This window comes from Etheostoma cragini, chromosome 6 (assembly GCF_013103735.1).
Source record: "Etheostoma cragini isolate CJK2018 chromosome 6, CSU_Ecrag_1.0, whole genome shotgun sequence".
Lineage (NCBI taxonomy): Eukaryota > Metazoa > Chordata > Actinopteri > Perciformes > Percidae > Etheostoma > Etheostoma cragini.
In genome coordinates, this window is record NC_048412.1 from 9,621,453 (window position 1) to 9,633,863 (window position 12,411).

Sequence of the window (12,411 nt, forward strand, 5' to 3'; positions counted from 1 at the left end):
GAAAGAGAGGGGTACAGAGAGCTATCTGCTGAAATATTCATGCTGGTGCCAGCAGCTTTTCCATTCCACACTCAGCAGGGGGCTGCTGTTTGATACATCCATCGCTTTTCTCTATCTTTGCTAGCCCCCTCTCTCCCTCCCTCTCCCCCTCTTTCTCTCTTAACTAGTAGGGTTAGATAGTAAATGCTCATCGACCGTTGACTGTAAATAAAGGATATACACACTATTACCAGCTATGCAAATCATACTGTGCAGGCTATCACTATCATAATATCATATTTCTGGGTGTATGCCGAACATCATGGGCTGGACCGCTGTGTGCTAGTATCAGATGGGGATATGACTTTTGCATGAATGTGATTAATATCTTGATTTGTCAGGTATTTAATTAATTGGACAGACAAAAATATAAATTCATTCATATATATATGTAAAGACATATAGGCCTATTGATCATCAGACATAAAATTATATATATACCATGATTTGGGAATTTTAAGCATGTCATCCACTTCACTTTAAACTGTCAGTTTATTATTTTTTAATAATTAATCAACAAATAATTCAGTTTTTTAATTAGGTCCCATTTCAAAAACACAAGCTCATTTATTTTGAATACCGGTATACAACATACCACTCTTTACCCTCTCAATATTCATTACCTTCACAAGGTGAACACAGACGCGACTTCTCCTTAACTGTTGCCTAAGAAGGGGCATGCACAATTGTTATTTTATACTGAGCTACAACCTCAAATAGCTGCAGCAAGTTTAAAATCACGTCACATGTATTCATTGAAGAATGCGAAAGTATGTTTTTTTTCTATAGCAAACGTGTATGTGGAACAACACGCAAGATAAACAGCAAAAGACAATGAAATAGTCCCTTCTGTCTTATAGTCACAGAGTTGGCCTCTGGGGAAATGGTCTTTCTTGACCTGAGCGCATGTTAACAAGGCTGAAGGGGAAAATTAAGCTACATTTGAGGAGGGATGAAAGTGAGTTTATATGAAGAGAAAAGGCAGGTAAGAAAGCAACATGTAGGAATGCATTTCCATTAGGGTTGGGCGGGAATATCGAGGGGTCTTAAAAATAACAAAGGTACCAGTTTTAATACCGTCATTCAAAAAATGCAATGCACTTATATAGGAGACAGGATTAGATATTAAATACGTTTTATTTAATGCCTAAATATGCTTATGTTTGGTTGTCATCAGGTGACGGCAAGTCAGGCACCAAGTAACCTGGTCTCAATGAAGGACACGACTTCTGCAGTTTGGCAGCGTTGTGGGTTCCTCCCTGATGAGATGGAGAGGTGTTTCAGTGGCAGTGTTTGGTATTCAGTTTCTGAACAGTGGAGGCACAAGCCAACAGTCGGGTACGCCGTCTGAGCCTTGTGTCATCATTTTGAATTGGTCACGGTAACACCGTGTACCGCTGTGAAATAGGGAGGACGTTTGCCAGTATCAAAATTTGGATACCTCCCAATTCTAATTTCAAGATGTCAGACATAAGACTGAAAACTTCAAATGAGAATATTTGGTGGCCCACAGCCCACATATATCAACAAATAGTTACTTGGCTCCGATGGATGTTGGTGTCACATCACAAGTACACAAATGTACTTTTTTTTTAAATATTGATTTACTCTCAGTACAAGTTTTTAGAAATGTTTAGCGTCACGCGATCCAAACAAACCAGAGGCCTTTCCACGCAGCCTAGGCAACAATCCAAGGGAAACACTGCTGAAGATGAAGAAAACAGCAGCTGAAGCCTCCGAGGGCGAGGCTTTGCCTCTCGGTGAACAACCGCATCATTTTATTTAGAACTGATGTCAGGGCTCGTGGTTAAACAGGGAGGGGCTGCCTGCATGGTTACACTGGGTACGTGCATGACGCGTGTTTGTGTGTGTGTGTGTGTGTGTGTGTGTATGTGTGTGCGTACGCGTGTGTGTGTGCGTGAGAGAGTGTGGTTGCATTTAACCAGCACATGTGTTGGGGGATGTGGCAGATGTTGCAGAGCCAAGGATTAGTGTGTGTGTCTTTAAGTGTGTGCATTAAAAATATCTTTTCCACAGCAGGAAGCCACAGTGGCCAATTACAGTGCAGCATCTGGGCACACATTTATGTGTGTGTGTGTGTGTGTGTGTGTAGGGGGGATAGGGAGGTTCAGGCGGAGTTCAGGTTATTTACATCTTAGCATGTAGAGTTTGTGTGGAGAATGGTGCATTGTGTGTGTGTGTGTGTGTGTGTGTGTGTGTTTGACGGTGGTGAAGCTTTGTGTCACAGCAGTAAAATCTAAACAGTCACCACGAAGAACAAGACAGAACAGGGGAGAGAGAAGTAGAAGGAAGGAAAGAAGATTAAACACCACGTGCAGCAATGAAGACAATGATGGGAATGGAAACAACGTTTAAAGAAGGGAGGGGAGAAATACTAAATCCAGCCGAGATGTGATACCTCGCTCTGTTTCCTCTTCACACTGTACAGAAGGTATAGAGTGAAAGTAGCAACAAAAGGTACTGCACATTTTTAGTCTGTTGCATAATTCCCTCTGGAGTCTGCGGTGAACACATTCTACTCATCTAATTGTCTCTTTTTCAATGAAATCACTCAGTGATGACGATGACTTGGTTGACTGAACGACCGTTCTCAATGATTGGGAAACAGAGGTCGGCCTGGGTTCACTTCACAGTCACTCCATTAAAATGAATGACATCAACACCGGATGTGAAACACTACAACTACTACAGTTTTTGTCCCAATATTGTCAGTGAGTCAAACAAATATCCTGTTTTCTAATTGGCTATTGGTTATTTCACATGGGCCCAAATTTACTGAAAGTATGATTCAAATGTCTGGTGTTGGCCTGTGCACTAAATTAATATTAATCTTAAATCCTGACATTGTAGATTAAAGCCTAATAACACAAAATTCCATGCTCAACGATAACATTTTCAACAGGCCAAGTTAAAGCTTTGTCAATATTCAGTTAAATGAACAAAATTCTGGGGATGAGCATGCGTTTGCAAGCATACAAGGAAAAGCATTTAAAAAAGCAAGTTAATAACCATTAATCACCTGTGTGCTTCTGAGCTTTTGGAGCATTTCAGGGAATTAAAGGAGTAAGTCCATTTTAATTGAACCGCCGAGACAATAGAGCAAAGTCATTTCTTTGGAGAATTTAAAAATTGGGGCTGATACAGGAGGCAGTGGGTTATTGATGGGTGGAAAAGCCTGCTGTTTTACAACTTATTGAGATTTGGACTGTATTCGAGGCTACATCATGCTGGCTACATCCACCACATAGTCATTGGTTTGGTCCATCCCACTAATACCTGTATGTTCATGTGATGAGAGGATTTTCTGGTATTAAAAGGATTTCATCCAATTCACTGGTACCTGTTTGTCTCTACTGTACATGTTCCTTTAGCATCTAATGAAAATATCAAAGCTTTGGGTCATTTCTGGAAAAGTTCCATCCATCTCTACATATATTTAAACATGAAATGTTAACTTCATGCACCCAGTTCTTTGTGCCAGTTCATTTGATCCCATGCCAAAAGTGATTATCAAAAAAACAGAAATAATGGCACCAGATGATTAGAGATGTAGAAAGAAGAGTTATGAAGCATTTTACAGACTGTGGAGAAGGAAGAAAAGGAGGAGAAAGGGGTGCTATAGAGGAAGATGGAGATGTATTTAATGAGAGAGAAAGCGCTCAAATAGCTTTAGAGTAATTCCAATTGACCATGTCATCAATCAAGGTTTCCCCACGTGTACGGCTGAAGAGAGAGCCAGCTCTGGGATCACAGTGACAGTTATCTTCAGTACAGACACTGTGTTGACAGCACATTTTGCATAGCACACCTAAAACCTGCTAAGAAAATCCATTGGACCCCCAAAACAAATACGATAATTGTTCCCTATTCATTCTGCAGAGAAGAAGCACAAACACATCCAGGGATTCATTTCAGACCAAAACACTATCTTATATGATATAACAAAGGAAAGTTTTCTATGAAACCAAACCTTTTCTTTGAGTATACTAAGAAACCACCTCTACAATCAACCTTACACACACACAACACACAACTAAAATGTGCAGAGTCTGACGAAGGGAATTCCTAAACGGTTCAAACTTTCTGAAGGTGGTCACTTTCAGTCTGTCACAAAATAATTAAGAACGTGCTTTGACGTTAGCAAAATGACATTGAGATTGTGTTTCTCTTTTAATTAATAGAATGAAAGTGAAACGACCCCATTCCTGCTGTGATAATTAGCTGTTAGACAACTCATATAGAAAATCTATTGGCCTCAAAGAAAGACGAATGTCGCTGGGCGCAAGGGGCCATTCCCATAGGCAGAAATCACCAATTCTTCTTTTTTTATTGTATTGGCTACATGTGTAGCCACAGGTCAGCACAAGGAAGACAAGAAAAGCAAGGGAGATAGATATATAGATGGAGAGAGAGAGTGAGAGAGAGTAATGCAGAGTATAGATTGCTGCAGTGAATATATTGCTGCACGGAGCAGAATGTGTTCAGCACGGCTGAATTAGTCCAATCGAGTAGCATGTGATAAATTATGTAAAGTAACCAGTCAGATAATGCATGGCCCAGGCTTATGACTGCAGCAGAACACCACAAAGCATATTACTATAACGTGAAGGTTATTGGTCTGATTGTTTGTTGATCAAACATCTTGCTGGCTCCAATGCCATTTGTTGCAATGCTGAATTAATGCAACCCCCGAGTTGTTTGTCACCTTTGTCCAGAACTGCTGCCAGAGCCGAGGAACATAGAACTGCACTGATTAATTATAAATGTGAAATAGGCTAACGGAAAAATAAATGTCACTTTTAGTTTATAAATGTATACTTCTGGTCAATATTCTTATCTTTTCTACTCTTTTTTGTTACGAGGAAAAAGACCAGCGTTATAAATGTCTATGCAAAAGCCACAGAAAGCTGGAGCATTCAGTCATCCAAGTTTCTGGCAGGCCTGATGCACACCGGCGTCTGTGGGGAGCAAGCAGTGCAGCGATTAGTCGAATCAGCTGTGTTCCAGAGCCTCTGTGTTGGCTTCTCCTTGTTAGCAGCAGAAATTAAGAATAAATGTATGAAAACAACAATTAGCACGCCCACAGTGGCGACAGGTAACCCGCCCAGTGCATCTTGTTGGCCTCCACCTTGCATCTTTTGTCCATGGACTCTGTTTTTTCCTCTAAGGAGAGGTTTGCTGTGCGCCCGTGTGTAACTACTGCCCCCCAGTGCTCAAAGCTGCCAACTGCCGTTAAAGCACACTTTTTTGTTTTTTTTAAGCCAAAGCTTTCTTCTCACGTGGTCAGAAATGACTTAATGCAGCAACAAGGTTTTAGCATGTTGTCCTCCTTAAAGTTCCTTTCAACTCAAAAATCTGTTAGCTGGTAGTTGAGCTAAACTGTTTCCCATTCATCTGCCAAAGGGGTTTGTCTTTGCTAATCTTTGAGTGCACTTTAACACACAGGTACTTCTTACCTGGGTACCTGGGTACGTAGTTTTGAGCAAATCGTGGTCCCATATGCAACTGAGTGTGATGTGGCAACTTAAACCCGCCAGTGCACATACTGACAATAGACTTTTCAGTTTTTGTTCCTTTCATCTGAAAGGAACAATATTTGCATAGTCATAGACTCGGGATATGGTAATTAGGTTACAGGGGAAAGGATTATAGTAAATGTAACTTTAAAAGAAAAATCTCTTTATGAACTAAGCCTGTTAGACACATCATGATTCAAAACAGACCATATTTCATAGCACATAGGTGATCTTTAAATTGATTTTCAAACTGATGACTTTGCAAATTAAAACTTTACATAGCCTACGTAATGCATCACAGTGTGTAGTGTATTATCATGTCAAAGTCACATCATTGGTAATGGTAATGCAGGTATGAGTGGGGGGGGGTAGTTTAAGTGGAAGTGATCACGCTGGTGTCTTCAGGGATGCTTCACCATCCACCCTCTGACTCTCTGAGGCACAACACATGCTCACAACGCTACGTTACTAGGAACGGCGAAAGTTCACCAGACATGGCTACAATAATTCCACGAAGTGTGTTGGGGTACGGACCTGTTTAAACAGCCCTGTGGGAGTCTGTGCACTGAAGTCCTCTTCAACCTGCTGCAGGTTCAACTTCTCCACTCTTTCACTCGCAGTTAAAAGTCAACTCCACCAGTCCACTCAGCCTCTCTGTCCCACTATAACCAGTCCACTCAGCCTCTCTGTCCCACTATAACCCCTCCACTCAGCCTCTCTGTCCCACTATAACCAGTCCACTCAGCCTCTCTGTCCCACTATAACCAGTCCACTCGGTCTCTCTGTCCCACTATAACCAGTCCACTCGGTCTCTCTGTCCCACTATTAGCAGTCCACTCGGTCTCTCTGTCCCACTATGACCAGTCCACTCAGCCTCTCTGTCCCACTATGACCAGTCCACTCAGCCTCTCTGTCCCACTATAACCAGTCCACTCAGCCTCTCTGTCCCATTATAACGACCCACTATAACCTGTCATAGCCTACTGTGCTCCTCAAAGCTAACATGTTGAGCTGAACGTGGCGCAGAAGTCAAAACTGTGACAGAAAGCATCGTCCTCACACACCTCACTGAAGGTAAAAGTTCCTCTGTCGACGCAAAAGTCCCCGCTGGGGCTCCACCGTGCGTATGTTAGCATTTAGCATGTTAGCCAGATCTAGCATCATCATAGTTGTGTTTGATTTGGGTCACTTATCAGTGTTGCAACCTTTTTTTTTTTAAACGATGCCGAGCTTTAATAATGCTAACCATGACCCTTAAACTTATTTCTTCATTATGTTGCATTTTTGTACAGACAGACAGACACACAGACGGACAGACAGACAGACAGGCAGACGGATGGACAGACAGGCAGACAGACAAACAGACGGACAGACAGACAGGCAGACGGATGGACAGACAGGCAGACAGACAAACAGACGGACAGACAGACAGGCAGACGGACAGACAGACAGACAGACAGACAGGCAGACAGACAGACAAACAGACGGACAGACAGACAAACAGACGGACAGACAGACAGGCAGACGGACGGTGAACAGACACTCCATCTGCTGCAGCTGCTGACTTGTCTCATTCACTTTCAACAATCAAAAACAACTTTGTTGCAGTAACTATGCTAAATGTAATCCGTTGCTTCCACCAACCACTTCCACCCCTGATTATAAGTCAAATTACCTTTTGTCTGTTCCTGTTTGTCTTCTGGGTTTCCTTTTCTCAATGCTGACACTCAGTTTTAGCAGACCTCTATCTTTTAGATACCAAAGCTTCCTTAAAATCACCACAAAAATAAATTGTTCTTCGTGGAGCATTACATAACTCAAGCAAGACTGCAAATTAATTTTCACGGCAACGGCAGCTGGGAATGTAGCATATCAACCTAAATAATTAATAATTGTTGTTAGGGGGCTAAAACATGCAAAAGTCTGAGTTGCGCTTCTTTGTTCCCTGACACAGACTCCTCTTGCCTATCAGCATCATTTATCATCAGTAGCAAAACAGGCGAGGAGATTTCACACAGCACGCCTCTTCTTGCCTTGAGCTGCGAATCCCTCTGAAGGGACTGTCAGCTCAATTTCTCTCCTATTTATTGTCACCTCTGTGAGTTCAAGAAGAATAAAAAGGCAACAACAGAACAATACTTCTTATACTTTTTTATACCCAACAGAAGAAAAAAAAGTTTTTTCTTATGTCAGCTTTTTTTTATGTAAGGTGAATAAGACAGGGTACAACTCAAATGTTTGTTTATGCAATTGTTGTTAATATACCGTATGTGAGCTGATGTGCAGTATTTGTAATTACACTCTCCATAGAGGGTTGTCCTTGTTGGATTCTGGGAGAACACAACTTCCTCTGCCACAGCGACGACCCGACTGAGAGCACACAGGCTGTGTGTGTCAGTGCACCATGGAGAGACCCAACGTTTCCACCTCCACCTTGGCCTTTGACCAGCACTTCACCACAACCGCCCAAGGAATCCTTCTCCTGGCTGAGATAGTAAGTGTGAATATGGATTTTAAGATGTTCAGTTTTTGAAGACTATATCATTAGAAAATGTGTGGTAGTAGTAGTAGTAGTAGCTCAGTAGTTCTGAAAATGTCACAATCGCAACCGATTATATTTGAATAAGTTGGAACAACTGATTATATATTTAAAAGTCATTGTCAGGAAATGGCAATAAGTTTGATGTTTATGAGAGATATTAAAAGAGAGAACAAAACACATACACATACACACACACACACACACACACACACACACACACACACACACACACACACAAACAAAGATGTGTTTCTTTCTTTTTCTTTAAAATGGGTCTGAAATTCATGAGAGTAATAACAGCATAAATGTTGATTTGTTGTTTTCCCTTGACTGTATTCAGTGGAATCACAGAAAAACTATAAAACAACTTTTCTAAGAAAATAGGAAGTTAACCTAAAACATACCAAGCAAATCAACTCTTCCTCCTTCCCTTCCCTTATTGTGTCTCTTCCTTCCCAAATCAGCTGCGGGAAAGAGTCCGGAGAGCCTTTCTATAAATACAGTCTGGCTGGCTGCCTTGCACAGGCTGCAAATGACTTAAAAAAAAAGTTAAAATATAATTGCAGACACACTATAAAGCTGTTCATTAAGGGAATAATAGAAACATATTCTGGATCATACAACCTATTATAGTATAACTTCAAGTCTTTAGGTACTGATGCAACAAAACAACAACATTCAATGACATTCTGAAAATACATTTACTCTGCAAATTCTGGCTTTTGTGTGAAATGAATGTGACAAGGTGCTCTAACACACGTCAGTAACTAGGCAGATTGTGTTGTTAAATCATATGTACTCATAAAAGATTTTATGTGAAAAGCAACCAACCCTCGTCAGTCTTGTTTCACACCAGAAAATGTTTACTTCCTGTGAAGCCAATTCGTTTTTTTCTCCAAGGAGAATTTTTGTTACGAGACAGGAAGGGTGTGTTTAGAAAAGTGTTGGCAGGACCGAGATTTAGTTACTCACCACAACATTTGGAGTGAGTATGGGGCATGTTGGGAATTTAGAAATGACTAATGGAACAATTAATGAGCTGTATTTTACATAGCGCTTTTCTAGTCTTAACAACTACTCAAAGTGCTTTCACGTAGCACAGGAACCATTCACCATTCACACATTGTGGCCGAGGCTGCCGTACAAGGTGCCACCTGGTCATCAGATAAACACTCACACTCCGATGGCGCCCAAGGACACCTCGACATGTGACTAAAGGGCCAGGGATTGAACCACCAACCTTTACGATTGGCAGGCAATTGCTCTACCACTGAGCCACAGCTTCATATAGAAAAGAACCATGCAACACTACTTTTTCTTATGGTAGATTTGATTTTTATAAAAATAAATAAAAATAGGACTGGATGTGATCAACTTACATAGAAACTTTGAAGGCTGGGTGCTGGATACTAAGTGTGGACATTGAAGAAAGAAGGTACTAGGACAGCCCTCCACTTGATCTTTTTTTCATTGCTTTTGTGAGGCAATATAAAAATGATCAATTGGAGTGCTATCCTATTACCTTCATCCAAGTCGGATTTATTTCAATTTTCCATTGGCAAAGTTGGCCATCAACGTCCTCAAAATGCCAAATTTTATGTCCCACATCCATCTCATTTTTATGGCTTCAATAGATTTATCTGGTAAAATAAATGAGGGGTTTGAAGCTTTGACCTAAATGTATCACGTCAGTAGAAGGAAGATGATGAGATGAATAGTCCTCTCCTTTCCTGTAGGTGTTTGGCATGTTGGTGTGGATTCTGGTAGGGGGTACAGAGTATTTTCATCTGTCTGCTCTCTGCTGGGTGATGTTTCTTGCCATCTTATGCTGGGTTCTGACAGTCGGTCTGTTTTTAATCTACCTCACTGGGATCCAAAACAGGATACTACAGGTTCCCTGGACTACACTGGTAACACACACACACACACACACACACACACACACACATATTTGTCTGAATTGTCTGTTTCCTCTATTTATTTATTCATGTGTGTCTTCTTCCTTGTAGTCGCTGTGTTTTAGCTGCAGTGCTGCAGCTGTGTACCTGGTGACAGCAGTGGTAGACACGCTCTCAGTCAGCCAGGCCGTTAGGGGGCGACACAGCTACAACTGCTGGGCAGCATCTGCAGTAAGAACACCTCACTGAAGTTTGTATCCACATTACACACACAAGACAAAAACAGCCCAAAAACAACTTAGGTGTAGGCTGCTTCTGTGAGTTCAAAAAAGAAAAGTAATTGATGAATATATGTATCCACAACAGGATACCACAGTTTCCCTGGACTACACTGGTAACACGCACGCACGCACGCACGCGCGCGCGCACGCACACACACACGCACGCACACACACACACACACACACACACACACACACACACACACACACACACACACACACACACACGCAGTGTAAGTTAGGATTTGGTATTGTCTCGGTATAGTTTGGGAGAATAATGACCTGAGAAGTCCACATTCTACAAATATTTACAAACACACAAAGCTGATTCTCATGTTTTTTTAAACTGAATAAACTTAAACTTGTAGAGTCACTCACAGGAATCATTTGTCTTTTATAAAAAGTCACAATTAAAGCAGCAGAGGCCAATATATCCTTTTTAAACGTTTAGTTTCTAGTGTTGGTGTATCTCCAAAACCACTGGATGCTACATTTTCCATAATGCAACTGGATATGTTTATGATTTTACTGACTATCACATCACCAGGCTTATCTTTTAAACTGTGGACAGCTACCCTTAGAAAATGTTTTGAGACTGGTTTAACGGCTGAGCATTATAATACTATTAGTATGTTTAATTTATCCACCAGAACTATATTCCTGGTGGCGTGGAGAGAAAACAATCTTAATAATTTAGCATAAAAATGTCAAAAATGATTTCACAGATAAAAGAATAAAGAAGATGTGCAAATCCAAACGTATCTACTTCTTTTTTACTGATTTTTCTCTCCTGGTATTTGATACATCAAGTGAGGGTATCTGTTGACACCAAACAACCAAGGCTGCCCCCCCAGTGTAAAATATTTATTTATTATAGTACATAGTATACGTGTGGCACTCACTGAATCCCTTTTATGCATCGTACTATAAGGCCAGGGTTTGCTGTGGGACTATGAAAAGTCTGTGGCATGTGGTGATGGAATTGATGTTACTGTAAATACTAAATTGATATTGACACATTAACACTTAAAAATACAAACAAATCAAAAAAGTTATGAAATACAGCAACTAAGAATGAGTGAGCTTTACGCATAGAACCTGAAATGTCTTATATTAACTACTATCATGTGGACATTTCAGTAGTTCCGTAACTCGCAGTTAGAAGATAATGATTTTTTTTTTTTAAGTTTAGAGTGAATAATGCTTTTTAGTCAACTCCTCTTTGTCTCCCTCTTCCTCTCTATTTTCCCATAACGTTTCTCACACCCTTCACACTTATCAGTTCTTTGCATTTCTGAACACACTGTGCTATGCAGGAAGCAGTTACCTGAGCTACTGGGCCTGGAAAACCACAGAAGAACAATAGTCTCCTTGCTTGCTGTTTGAAGAACACAACGTTGAGGAACAGGCATGATGGAGATCAAAAATATTTGGCTTGCATGGACTGTAGCGTCAGCTGTCTACACTCTTGCACCCAGTGTCTTCTTGTTTCATTTAAATCTAAATGAAGTTTGTCCCTGATGTTGAAAAAAAAAAATGGATACACAAATGAGAACAAAGGTTGTTTAATTAAATTTGGATAATAGTCGCAAAAAGGTTGTCACAGTTTTTTTTAATTTATTGAACATTTTTGCAACCATTAAAACTATGCAGAAATAAAAATTACATTGTCATTTGTACATTTTGTTCCTTATAATATACTCACATTGCCAGACCTTACTCCACAACACAACACAACACAAAGAAAGCGGAAGGTAACGGGCATCCGGAGGAATCCCGGAAGAGGAACGTCGTGGATATAGTAGACTTGGCTATACATTGTCTTAGAGTTCAGGGCCTTTTTGTTATTAGTTTTAAGGTAGGATATAACTAAAAAGATGACAAATTAAACAATTACCTTTGCAACAAAATTTGATTGATAGTTGGAAATAAAAGTGAACAACCAAGTGGAAGTGAAAATCCTTGATTCATAAATAGCTCTTTATCTTTGATAATGTATCACAGGCTTTGCCCCAACATGAACCTGTGTCCACATAATCATTGGAAAACTAATTATGCTGCAACTTCATTGGCTGTCACTGAATTCCACCAAAACGCGAGTGGCCCACAACCAA

The 12,411-nt window shown here is 40.6% G+C and overlaps 1 protein-coding gene across 1 annotated transcript; it reads left to right on the forward strand.

Moving 5' to 3' along the window:
* The first annotated feature begins 7,901 nt into the window (after window positions 1-7,901).
* Window positions 7,902-11,716, forward strand: cmtm8b (CKLF-like MARVEL transmembrane domain containing 8b). Its single transcript, XM_034875229.1, has 4 exons — window positions 7,902-8,070; window positions 9,855-10,028; window positions 10,128-10,247; window positions 11,580-11,716. The coding sequence occupies exons 1-4, from the start codon at window positions 7,981-7,983 to the stop codon at window positions 11,661-11,663; spliced, it is 468 nt and encodes a 155-aa protein (XP_034731120.1). The 5' UTR covers window positions 7,902-7,980; the 3' UTR covers window positions 11,664-11,716.
* The last annotated feature ends 695 nt before the right edge of the window (window positions 11,717-12,411 follow it).

What these genes read in the sequence shown, in the direction of transcription:
- cmtm8b (XM_034875229.1), top strand. Translation starts at nt 7,981, where the DNA reads ATGGAGAGACCCAACGTTTCCACCTCCACCTTGGCCTTTGACCAGCAC. An exon ending in AGGTTCCCTGGACTACACTG is followed by an intron (nt 10,029 to 10,127) that starts GTAACACACACA and finishes TCTTCCTTGTAG; the next exon opens with TCGCTGTGTTTTAGCTGCAG. An exon ending in ACTGCTGGGCAGCATCTGCA is followed by an intron (nt 10,248 to 11,579) that starts GTAAGAACACCT and finishes CACACTTATCAG; the next exon opens with TTCTTTGCATTTCTGAACAC.